This window comes from Malaclemys terrapin, chromosome 3 (assembly GCF_027887155.1).
Source record: "Malaclemys terrapin pileata isolate rMalTer1 chromosome 3, rMalTer1.hap1, whole genome shotgun sequence".
In the NCBI taxonomy this organism is placed as follows: Eukaryota; Metazoa; Chordata; order Testudines; family Emydidae; genus Malaclemys; species Malaclemys terrapin.
In genome coordinates, this window is record NC_071507.1 from 183,366,607 (window position 1) to 183,379,943 (window position 13,337).

The window sequence follows — 13,337 nt, forward strand, 5'->3', positions numbered from 1 at the left end:
TCAATGGGAATCTGAACGAGGAAGGGAAGACACAGTTGTGATACAGAGGCCCACTGGTGTTTCACTAGTCTGTGTCAGCAACTCTCGTCAGGCTTGACATTCACCACACCTCACACAGTGTTGTCATAATTGGTATCTAAAAGGTGTCAAGTAAGGTATCATATACAAACTGGTAACATGCTGGTCCTGAAAATCATTGTATGGCCTTTTCTTAATAAAATTGTTTTACTTTTACCATAAACCAACTCAGTGCTTTGAAGTGGAGGATTTCTCCACCCTACTTAATAAGCTGCTGTGTGTGGTCTCTTGAAAGAAACAGCAAAGTTGAGGAGGTTTTGTGGGTGCTACACTAGGAAGGGCTGGGCACTGCAGCAACAGACATTCTTGGGGAGAATTCAGAACTGGGAGAGTGTTGGTGTCACTCTGCAAGGAATAACCAGGCTGGTGGAAACCAAGATGAGGCTATTGTGCTGTGAGTACACTGTTGGTGTCAGGGCTCTGATATACAGGGCAGGCAGTGATAAAACTCCTTACTTGTCTGGGTTGGATCCCAAAGCGTCAAACCAGTCAATGTCGCATAGAAATTTAGCATTCTTTTTATAATAATGTAATTTGTTTTCACATGTCCTCAGCACAAGCATCCTCAGTGTATACACAGAGAGGGAGGGGGGACGAGCAATTGGAGCCCATCCGCAAGTCCATCATTCAACAAAGGCAGTACAGTGAGTGTGCTTTGCTCTCACACAACGGAAGGAAGATCACATGGAATTTTCCTGTTTGGATTTGTTTTGTGTAAGCACCGAGTTCATTGGAGGGACTGTCCCTACCCTCTCCTGATTCCCACTTTCACTGCTAAATAAAGGCCATAACCCCTTTCCTTTCCCCTGTTCATTCCCTCTTTTCATGGGCTCCAGAGAGAACAGGAATGGCCCTCATTCTGTACATAACAGCTCTGCATTTAGTCAAATCACTACAATCTAACCTCAGGCTTCAGAAAGTCACCTGCAAGGGTTAGGAAGGAATTTTTTTCTCTGATTCTCATTTGGCCAGCTACATTCTGGGTTGTTGTCCCCCCCCCCCCCCCCCCATCTGGTATTCACCCACGAAAACTTATGCTCCAATACATCTGTTAGTCTATAAGGTGCCACAGGACTCTTTGTTGCTTTTTACAGATCCAGACTAACACCGTTACCCCTCTGATACTCAACTCACTTAAGCTCCTTTGAAAATCCCATCCCAAATCTTTTAAATATATCTTGGTCAATTTAATTGGCATATACAATATGTGGTTTTGGAAAAATAAATGTTTGAATAGTTTCATTTGGCCTTTCCAGCCTCTCTGTTCCAAGGGCAGCAGTTTTAGGGCAAAAGGAGAGATGGAGATGGAAAAATGTACACATTACTGCTTCTATCATGAATTTTCCTCCTCAAAAGAAATTAGCCACCCACATAGATTCAACATGCAGCCTGAATGCACCATACCCTGCCATAGCAGTGGTAGAAAGTTATAGCCACATGTGTACATTGCCTAGCACAATGGACCCTGACTCTACATTTGGTCACCATATTAAAAATGATGATTCAATTAAATATTTGAACTTTCTCCAACGAGGGTAAGCTATTTAAGACTCTGCATTGCCTCAGAGCTTATGGTAGCCAGTTTTTATTTCGTTATAATATAGGATGACATAGTAGTAATCAAATGTCAAGCAGCTTAAAAACAATTAAAAAATGTAAGGTAAAAGTTGGAGGCTTTTTCTTGTATAAAGCATACCACACACACAGAAAGGTATATTATACACTCGTGGGGCAATTCTGTGCCAAAAAAGTTAAAAATTCTTGTTAAAAAATTAAAAATTCTGTATATTTTATTTGTCAAAACAACACTATATAATCATGGCAGTTTCAATTATTTTGGTAATTTATTTCAAAATACCTATCAGCAACTATGTTTAACAATACAGACACAAAAAAATTCCCCAAGAAGTAGAGAGTTAAGGAAACCCCTATGACAACTCAATTCCTGTTTCTCGACCCTCTTCCACCCCAGAGCCCAGCCGGGGGGCCAGACCCTCAACCATTCTTCCCAGAGGCCAGCTGCAGGACCTCCCCCCAACCCAGACTCCTGGAACCTTTGCCCCCAAAGCTCAGCTGTGCCCCCCCTGCCTCCCCCCCGACACTTGCACGCACCTCCTACCCCCCCAGAGCCCAGTGATCCACAGGGAGAAACATCCTGATGCTGGGTCCTGGGCTGGAATGGAGTTTCCTGTATGCCACCTCTTTCCTTCAGGGCATGCTGGGAACTGTAGCTACCAGGAATCCTACAGCTCCCTCCCCCCCCATTCCACAGCAGTGTCTTCTATTTGTGAGCTGGGCTCTGCTGGGTCTAGCGCTCCTTAGTGGCCACTGGCAGCTCTGAAGCCCACTTCTCGGGGGGGGGGGGGGGGAACGCAGGGAAGGGGAGGAAATTCTGAGCATAATACTAATTTCTGTGCAAATTCTACTTTGTGCAATGGTGCAGAATTTCTCCAAGAGTAATTATATAGGATACATTCAACCAGCAGAGCTGTTCAAGTGTCTAACAACTGTAGTATCTGTAATATTACTGGTATAAAGAAGTATAACATTTGAAAGTTCCATTCAATATCCCCAAATATACCCAATTTATAAATGTCAATCCATACCCTCCTTTCTTATTACCCACTGTATAAATACAGACCATCCAAATGCTGTGAATGTACCAAACTTTTTATTATTTCATACAAACTTCTGTACAAAATAATCCCGTCACACCAGGCAAAGAAATGCATGGACATTTGCAAACAGCACATGACAACTTTAAGAATGCTTTCAGGTTTACATTTTTATTACACAGCTCTCCTCTTTCGGCAAGTATTAACTTTAGGAAATTTAGCGAATAAAGAATCTACCAGATCCACTAAGAATCTGTAGTCCATTTAGCTGACAATGGTGAAAGTACTTTTTTACATTTGGTAAGTATCCCTATATTAAACTGTTTCTGATGACATTTGAGTACTCGGCAGCAGCTGTATAGTAGAGTCAGAAGCATTATTATCTGTACTACATTAGCTTCTAGAGGCCCCAATCAGAATTGAGGCCTCAGAGTAATAAGTGCTGTGTAAATATAAAACAGAAGGCAATCCCTACCCCAAGAGCTTACAAACTAAATACTACCTAAGAACTGACATTGATAAGTAGCTTTGTAGCAGTGCAGTACAGTTTCTAGCGTGCAGCGTTATACCTCCAAAACATGAAAGGACCACATTTTCTGAAGTGCATTCATGAAAACTCCAGTGACTGCACAAAAACTCCAATATGTATACGGATACACAAATCAGGGTTTATGCATATGCCTTAGAGTTTACATGCAAACGTGTAAGCCAAGCATGCAAAATGTAGTGCATGTTTTTGAAAACGTGATCCTCTCTGCTAGAAAATTCACAGCTGCTGCAGGTCACTCAGACACTCAAAAGAGCACTTTGCTGGTTTTGGCAAAAGACCTCTATTACTTCGACTGAAGAAACTAAGAACAAATGCAACTCAGTGAGGAACTCAACTTCTTGAAAGCATAAGTCACATTTGAAAACAACGGCTAAGTAAGCAACTGAAACTTCTCAGTTTTCACATGGTATTGGCTGATAAAAAGTACTAAAGGAGTTTAATTTTAAGGAAGTTTACAAATAGCCCAACTCCCAAACACCATCAAACCCTCTTTATATCACTCCTGCTCTAATGAGACCAGGTTTACACTAGAAACTTTTGCTGGTATAATAATGTCAGTTAGGGGTGAGGGTGTCTTTACAATGTTTTTGCATCAGCAGAAGGCTCTAGTACAGACACAGTTATACCAGCAAAAAGGCTTTTTGCCCATTTAAGGTATGTCTACACTACAATAAGAGACCTGCGGCTGGCCCATGTTGTGGGGATTGGGGCTTTAAAATTGCAGTGTAGATGTTCAGGCTTGGGTTAGAACCAGTAGCGTAGCTGGGGGGCCGGGGGGGGGCTCCCCCACTGAGCACAAGTGGTGCCTTGTCAATTTCCTGGCGCCTTTGTACTCACCCAGGGGAGTAATTAAAAAAGCTGCGGCGCTTTTATTTTACTCACCCGGCGGCGCTCCAGGTCTTCGGTAGTGGGACCTTCACTCGCTCCACAGGTCTTTGGCAGCGGGTCCTTCAGTGCCGCCGAAGACCCCCGGAGCAAGTTAAGGGCCCGCCGCCGAAGATCTGGAGTGCTGCCAGGTGAGTAAAAGTGCCGCAGCGGGTGGTGCTTTTTTTTTTTTTTTGGTATCGCTCCCCGTTCCCTCCACCTGCCTACACCACTGGTTAGAACCCAGGGTTTGGGACCCCGCAAGGGGGAAGGGTCCTGGGCTCCAACTCAAGACCCAACATCTACACTGCTATTTTATAGCCTGCAGCCCATGCCCTTTGAGACCGTGTCAGTTGACCAGGGCCAGCTGCAGGTGTTTCATTTCAGTGTAGACAGACCCTTAGATTTCATTTGGGGAACTGGCATAAGCTTTCTAATTTACACAAGGCTTTAGTACTTCCTCATTATTCTCCAAGCTTCAGGCATTAGGCCTAAGAGTATTACTGAATAAGAAAAATACAAGCTTGTCTGAATCTCAGGATAGTCTTGAACTGCATTTTATAAGTAAATACATTAAACCTGAAACAGGATATTAATTTCTCAACTGTGGAACAGCAAGGGTTACATAATAAACCAAAGAGACACAATGTCGTCTTTGGCAAGAGAATGTGTTGGCTGTTATTAGCCAAGCAAGAATGAGCAGTAGGTGGTCACTTTTCCTTCTGCCTAATACAAAACATGTTGTGTCTCATGCAATGGTGCTGAACATTCAAATGACCTTCATTCCATAAAAATTCAATGGAGATCTTTATGTAAAACTAAATTTCCAACAGCACACTAAAAAAGAAATGAGACAATTTCACTTTTAATTCACATTCAATTTCTCCTGCAAGATTTCACCCCTAGAGTTTAGTCTTTTTGACCTCCATTTTGTCCTTACTACTGCTTTCTTCTGTGAAAGAGGCGGCTTTTTTGGATTAAACAAACACAGACAACAACAGACGGTTATAGATGTAGCTGAAGTAAAATGTAAAAAGATAAGGCCAACATGTAAATAGAGATTGTGCTATATAAAGTCAGTCATGTTATGACTAAAGATTCATAGATTTCAGTGATGTGAAGAACATACACACAAGTATTAACACCAATCTGTATTAAATTATGTAAACATACACATCTTCTGTGATCAATACATAGATCCACTTGTCTCAGAAGGAACTACTGAAGCATAGCTCGAATTTGCTTGGAAGTAGATTCATCATTCAGGTGTTTTGTAGTGAACCTAGGAATTATAAATACAAAGTGAAAGCGTAATATACAAATAATGAACATGAATTAGGATATCCTCAAAGCTTTGTTAGCTGTTCTGCAAATTAATATGAAGTTTTACAAAATGTAGTAGGTTTATGTTTATTAAACATGGTTTCCTCACTTTCCCTATGGAAAACAAAGCTACTGCTGGGAACATAACTCTAAAATGGAAGGTGTAATTGTATGGTTTGATATTAACACTTTCATAGAAGACAGTCAGTGGTTCCGTTATCATTCATCCATTTCATCTCCATTACAAATCTCAAAACAATCTCATTAATTTTGCTAAGAAATAATCAAAATATATTCGGCTCTTTTGGAATCTTCATTTACACGTGTGCCAAATGCAGCACGCGAGCTGATTTTCAGTGGCATTCGCACTGCCTGGGTCCTGGCCACCAGTTCGGGGGGCTCTGCATTTTAATTTTAAATGAAGCTTCTTAAACATTTTAAAAACCTTGTTTACTTTACACACAACAATAGTTTAGTTATATATTATAAAACTTATAGAAAGAGACCTTCTAAAAATGTTAAAATGTATTACTGGCACGTGAAACCTTAAATTAGAGTGAATAAATGAAGACTCAGCACACCACTTCTGAAAGGTTGCCGACCCCTAGTTTAGTACATCTACTTACCTTAGATATGTGCATGCCTCCCTGCCCCCTTACCATATAGCCTGAGCACCTCACACCATACTCTTCTCTCTACTCCCATACATACCTGAGAGCATTCAGAAGGCCTTCCACGGTATCAGGAGGCTGTTCCTTTAAAACTTTTATGTACCCCTTCATCTAGAAACAGAAGCATAGGACTATTGAACAATATAGAATTTGCAGTATATGAAAACAGATAAAAACCTAACCAATACAGGTCAGCTTTATTTCCAAATATGTCTCATACAGCCAGTGAGCATGAACAGTAAAATGTCATTATATTAATAAATGGGCAAGGGTGGTGCCAAAACTTCCAAGAGATTGCTGGCTTGGAGAGAAGAGGAGAGGAGAATTGTCTTCTGCAGAAAACTGACCCTTCATTTGAATAGACCAGTCTGAAATACTGGAAGTATTCATACTAGGACTTGCACTGTACACTTGAAATTAAGATTTGGGTCCCCTTTGCACACGCTAAAATCTGACTTGAGTATCTCCTGTCTGCCAATTCCTTTTTACTTTGTATCTAGCTACCTACACTGTTATATTATGTATTGTAATCCAAGTTTAAAGTGCCAAGCAAATGATCCCCATTCATTTGATAACAGCATTGTGAAACAATCATCATATAGATTAGGAAAGCTATCATATACAACTGGGCTTTTGGCAAGATTTCAAGTGTTTTATTTCTGTGGCAGCATGGTCTATTGGGTAAGATATTGGAATCAGGAAACCTGGTCCCACTTCCACCACTGACCTTGAGAAAATCAATTTGCCTATATGTGCCTCAATTTCCCCACTGTAATATGGAGTCAGTGAAAGAGTCTTTGTAACGTGCTTTGAGATCTACAGATGAAATTATTATGAAAGCTAATATTACTATAAAAACAGATGCACAAATTTTTTTTGAAAGTGGTCAGTTGTTCATATGTGGGAAGGAAAGCTGTTATGGAAAAGGTAACTGTCTTTTTTTCGCTAACTGGTGTTCTTCGAGATGTGTTGCTCCTGTCTATTCCACAACAGGTGTGCGTGCTCGCCACGTGCACTGGTCCGGAAGTTTTTTCTTCCCCCAGCAGCACCCGTAGGGGAGCGCACCAGTGACCCCCGGAGTGGCGCCTCTATGGTGTGGTATAAGGGGCCCTGCGCGCTCAGCCCACCCTCAGTTCCTTCTTGCCAGACAACTCCGACAGAGGGGAAGGAGGGCAGGATGTGGAATAGACAAGCAACACATCTCGAAAAACACCAGTTACGGAAAAGGTAACAGTCTTTTCTTCTTGGAGTGATTGCTCATGTGTATTCCACAATAGGTGATTCCAAGCTATATCTGCTGGAGGTGGGAAGGAGTTCACAAACTCTCGGGACGGGGAACGGTCCTGCCGAACCTGGCATCCTCCCTGGTCTGAGACACAATCACATAATGTGAGGTGAATGTGTGAACTGAAGACCACATGGCAGCCCTACAAATGTCCTGAATGGGGACATGGGCCAAAAAGGCAGCAGACAAGGACTGCACCCTAGTCGAGTGCGCCTTCACAATTGGTGGCGCAGGGATTCCCGCCAGGTTATAACAGGTACAGATGCAAGAGGTGATCCAGTTGGAGAGCCGCTGAGTGGAGATCGGCTGACCTTTCACGCACTCGGCTGAGGCGATGAACAGTTGCGAGGACCTTCTGAACGGATTAGTCTGCTCCAGGTAAAAAGCCAGAGCCCATCTCACATCCAGCGTGTGGAGGCGGTGCTCCTCACTGGATGCATGGGGCTTGGGGCAGAGGACTGGCAGAAAAATGTCCTGACCCATGTGATAGAGACCACTTGCGGGAGGAAAGAAGCGTGTGGGTGGAGCTGAACCTTATCTTTATGAAACACCATGTACGGGGGCTCGGAGGTCGGGGCCCTGAGTTCCAAGACCCGCTTAGCCGACGTGATTGCAACCAGGAAGGCCACCTTCCATGAGAGCTGTGACCAGGAGCACGTGGCTAGCGGCTCAAACGGGGGCCCCCATGAGACAGCAGGTTTAGGTCCCACTGCGGGACCAGGGGCCTAACATATGGGAAGAGACAATCCAACCCCTTAAAGAATAGGCTAGTCATAGCATAGGAGAATACTGTGTGGCCCTGCACCGGCAGATGGAAGGCCGATATGGCCGACAGGTGCACCTTGATTGATGAGGGCGCCAGGCCCTGGGCTCTAAGGTGAAGAAGGTAGTCCAGAATAAGCTGGATTGGGGTGGCCATCGGGGAAACGCCCCACTTGTCCACCCATCTGGAAAACCGAGACCATTTTGCCAAGTAGGCTCGGCGCGGGCCACCTGCTTTCTAGGAGGATGTGCTGAACCCCTTCCAAGCATATCCTTTACTCCCTACCTAACCATCTAGCAGCCATGCTGTGAGGTGGAGTGCCGCTAGGTTGGGGTGGAGGCGGTGGCCCTGGTCCTGGGAGAACAGATCCGGGCAGGATGGCAATGGCCACGGGGGGCGACTACCAGGCCTGTGAGGGTCCCGTACCAATGCTGCCTGGACCATGCCGGGGCAATCAGAAGGACCCGGTCCTTGTCCGTCTTTATCTTTTCCAGGACCTTGCCAATCAGTGGGAATGGGGGAAAGGCATAGAGAAACTGGCTTGACCAGGACAGGAGGAAGGCATCGGAGATAGCACCCCGCCCCAGCCCTCCCCAGAGCAGAACCAGGGACAGCGACGGCTCTGAAAAGGTCTGTGCACCGCCTCTGGGTGGAGAGACCACTTGTGCTGAGAGGAGAAGTCCCTGCTCAAGCGATCTGCCCATGCGTTCCGGGCACCTGGCAGATGGAAGGCCCGTAGGCAGATGTCGTGGGCTATACAGAAGTCCCACAGCCTGAGGGCTTCACGGCAGAAGGCAGAAGGATTGGGCCCCACCTTGCCTGTTGATGTAGAACATCGAGGCCGTGTTGTCTGTGAGGACCCTGACCACCTGGCCCTCCGGGTGCGAGTGGAAGGCCATGCACACCAGCCGTACTGCCCTGAGCTCCTTGACGTTTATGTGGAAGGTCAGATCCTGTGCTGACCACAGACCTTGGGTCTGAACTTTCCCCACATGGACCCCTCCCATTCCAGGTCCGATGCATCGGACACCAGTTCCAGCGACGGCGTCCTGCCTCTGAACCGGAACCGTTGGAGCATATTTCTCAGGGACGACCACCACCGTAGGGAGGTGATCACTGGCTCGGGCACCATGAGGACTTTGTCCATCCTGCCCCTGGCCTGGAAGAACTCCGAGGCCAACCAGAGCTGGAGGGGCCTCATCCTGAGTCTGGTGTGACGGACCACATACGTTCACGCCGACATGTGACAAGAGCTGGAGGCACGCTCTGGCTGTTGTCACCAGAAACCTTGTGACTATGTAGATGAGCCCCTTCAGGGTCTCAAACCTGTCCAGTGGGAGAGAGGCTCTGGCCGACGAGGCGTCCAGGACCGCCCTGATAAACTCTATGCATTGTATCGGGACTAATGTGGACTTGGTGTTGTTTACCAACAGGCCCAAAGTGGTGCATGTGGACAGAGGGAGCACCATGTGATCCCGCACCTGCAGCCGGGAGCTGCCCTTGACCAACTAGTCATCCAGATAGGGGAAGATCTGGACCCCCTGGTGCCTGAGGTAGGACACCACTACCGACATACATTTTGTGAATACCCTGGGGGCAGTGGACAGGCCAAAGGGGAGGACCGTAAATTGGTAGTGTTCCCGCCCCACCATGAAATGGAGGAAGCATTTGTGCCCCTTGAATATGTGAATGTGGAAGTACACGTCCTGCAGATCGAGGGTGGCATACCAGTCCCTGGGATCCAGGGAGGGAATCACGGAGGCCAGGGAGACCGTGCGGAACTTGAGGTTCACCATATACTGGGTTCAGGCTTCGCTGGTCCAAGGTGGGCCTGAGCCCCCCTTCAGCCTTTGGGATAAGGAAATAGCAGGAGTAGTACCCCTTGCCTTTGAACTTCCCCAGTACTGCTTCCCAGGAACCGCCCACCTCCTGCTCAAGCGGAGCCTCATGCGAGGGTTCCCCCAGGAGGGAGGGGGAAAGGGGGGGGGTTGGCAGGGAGGAAGTAAACTGGAGGGTGTAGCCCTAGTAGATGGTGTTGAGGACCCATCGGTCTGAGGTCAGCCGCGACCACTCCAGGAGAAAGAAACACAACCGATTGGAGAAGGGAAGCTTTATTGAGGGTGGATCCCTGATAACTGGCAGGGCGCCCCTGGGTGTCCCGTCAAAACCACCTTTTCCCTGCTTGCTTGCTTGCCCTTGGAGGACCCAGTCTGGGGGGCAGGCCGAGACTGCCTCTGTGGGTTCCTCTTATAGTCCTGTGACTTCTTATAAGCGGTCTTGTATTTTGATGGGTGGCCTGAGCGGGAGTCTGCTGCGGCTTGAACTTAGGTTTAGCCGGAGCCGGAAAATAGAGACCCAGAGTCTGGAGAATTGTGCGGGAGTCTTTCCGGCCATGCAGCTTTGTATCTGTTTGTTCCACAAACGGAGCTTTGCCATCAAATGGGGGGGGGGGGGGTCCTGCAGGGAGGTCTGCGCCTCGCTGGAGAGCCCAGAGAGCAGGATCCATCACGCCCTTCTCATGGACACCACAGAGATCATGGACCACGTGGCCATGCCCACTGCATCCAAAGCTGCCTGCAGGGTTGCCCTGGCAGCCGCTGTGCCCTCCTCCACCAGCGCGCTTTGAACTCCTTCCTGTCGCGCTCCTGGAGGGAGTCCTCGAACTTGGGCAGGGAGCCCCACAGATTGAACTCATACTGGCCCAGGAGAGTCTAGTGGTTCACCACCCATAACTGGAAACTTAAGGACAAATGCATTTTCCTTCCAAATGAGTCCAGCCTCCTTGAATCTTTATTTTTTGGGGTAGTGGCTGGTTGGCCCTGCTGTTCCCTGTGGCTGACCGATTCGACCACCAGGGAGTTAGGAACAGGGTGGGTGATTAAGTATTAATGCCTCTTGGTGGGTACAAAATACTTGTGTTCCGCTCTCTTAGAAATGGGGGCCAGTGAGGCCGGGGATTGCCACAGGGCATTTGAAATTTTCGCCACCCCTTTGTGGAGAGGCAAGGCCACCCTGCCCGGTGCCGAGGAGGACAGTACATTAAACAGGGAGTCCGAGGGCTCCTCCATCTCCTCTGGTTGGAGGTTGAGGCCTTTTTAAGAGTTCCTGGTGGACCCTAAAGTCCTCCTGCGGGACGGAGGGAGGAGGGGTTGTAATCGCCTCATCTGGGGAGGATAAGGAGGCTGGCGCAATACTTTGTGTGTCCACTGGAGGGTCCACCACCTGGTCGGTCTCCGGGCACGGTGCCAAGGATGTACGTCCCACTTACTCCTTCCTCAGAGGTCTGGTGAGGGAGGCCAATGGTCCTTCTGAGGTTCTGGCCACCGAGCAAGCCCACTGAGGACTGCATCAGGGGCCACGGTGCCCACTGGTACCATTGGGCTGGCCACGGGGCCTGGTGCCACTGCATCTACTGTGGCACCGGCGGAGCTGGCTGTTCGGCCTGGCTAGCCTGGCCCATCAATGGATGACTATGAAGGGAGGCTGGGCTGACATATGACCTGCCGCTGTCCCTGGGCCGAGAGGAGCAGCGGTGCTGGGAGTGATGCCGACCACGGGACCGCAGTCCTGACGTGGAGGACTGGTACCATTGATAACAGCTGCTCCACGATCGGCTCCGGTGGGTGGACCTGCAATGGTGAGACACCGGCGATCAATGACCGGGGCTGTGGATGCGGTGCCGTGGCGGGGTCCTGGAGCGGGAACGACATTGACGTTCGTGCAGTGACCAGCTGCAATAGCCCCTTCGAGACTAGGACCTTTGGCGTCATCTCCCTCGGTCCTGTCAGTGTTCGCTCCTCGAGGCGGAGCGGTGCCGAGAGTCTCAGTCATATGGAACCCAAACAGACAGCCTGGTGGGCGTTGAGGGTGATCAACGTGGACTTTGCCTTGAACCATCGCTGGGCGAATGATGTTGGGAACGTTCCCTTGATCAAGACCATTACCGAGCCAGGGGCGACTGCGGAGATCCCAGCGGCGGCTTGCCTCTCGAGCGCGGGGCTGACATCGGCGGTATTGGCATGGACACAACATCCCGGGCCACCTGCAGGGCCTCCGGTGTGGAAAGCATCCAGGACATCCAGGGAGGCCTGCTCCGAATGGGCTGGGCTACTCCACTCTACTTGAGTCTGAGGCCTAGAGGCCAGTGGGGAACGAGGACTGCCCAACATGTGTCAAGCCTCTGTCCCAGGTTTGTCCTGTGGACGAGGAGCGGCGCCGACTAGTTGACGGCACCGAAGGGTTGCCACGCATCCACACCGCGGTGCCGACACAGAGCTGCGTGCTGGAGGCGGGGTCAGCGCCGATTCCATCAGAGTAGCCCAGAACCTAATGTCCCTTTCTCTCTTGGTCCGAGGCTTAAACGACTTGCAAATCTTGCAGCGATCGCGGAGATGGGTTTCCCCCAAACAGAGTCAACAGTCCACGTGCTGATCACACACTGGCATAGATCGCCAACAAGCGTCACACAACTTAAAACCCAGGGCACGGGACATGCCCCAGCCCGGGCACTCTAGCTAAACTAAACTAATTAAGCTAACTAACTACAGGTACCATACACTGAACGAACAAGCAGTTTTGGGGATGAGCGCCCCTTATACTGTGCCATGGAAGCACCACTCCAGGGGTCACCGGGGCACCTCCCCAGGGGCATTGCCAGGGGAAAAAACCTCCAGCATCGGTGCACGTGGCGAGCACGCACAGCCACTGTGGAATACACATGAGCAATCACTTGAACTTTTTTTCTTTGGTCACTTGCAGTTTAGTTTTGTTGAAGGTAAGCTGTTTAACTGATTGTAGATTTACGTTTGTCAAAAGCACCTTGGGTAAATAGGTAGGCACTTTTTCCTGTATGTATGCAAGACATTAAAGGTTGATTTCACTTCATGACTATGTTCACCAAAACTTAAGCTAAAACCTCTCAGTCAGCATTAAACAGATAAACTTTAGGCTTAGTTTGGGTCTCAGACAAAATAGTAACCACACAAAATAGCTGGTTATTTAGATTAGAAACATGTCCAAAAAGTGAGAGTTTTAGAACTGACAAATTACAAGGTTAGTTTATCCCAGAATGCCGACACTGCAATTTTACTGTAATAGAACAGCTAGTAAAGCAACAGAATTGGCTTCATACAAGACAAATGAGCACCAACGTCTGATACAAGATTCAAAAACAATTGAAAATGATTTG

General features: G+C 48.1%; 1 protein-coding gene across 4 annotated transcripts in view; it reads right to left on the reverse strand.

The window, feature by feature from the left end:
* Positions 1 to 2,732: 2,732 nt before the first annotated feature.
* Positions 2,733 to 13,337, reverse strand: part of CYRIA (CYFIP related Rac1 interactor A) — a 74,011-nt gene continuing 63,406 nt past the window's right edge. For all 4 annotated transcript variants that reach the window (XM_054023802.1, XM_054023798.1, XM_054023799.1 and 1 more), the window contains 2 exons: positions 6,142 to 6,212; positions 2,733 to 5,389 (listed from right to left, as the gene is read on the reverse strand). In XM_054023802.1, coding sequence (XP_053879777.1) covers positions 5,326 to 5,389; positions 6,142 to 6,212 — 135 coding nt within the window. In that variant the 3' untranslated portion in view covers positions 2,733 to 5,325. The remainder of the gene's footprint in view (positions 5,390 to 6,141; positions 6,213 to 13,337) is intronic.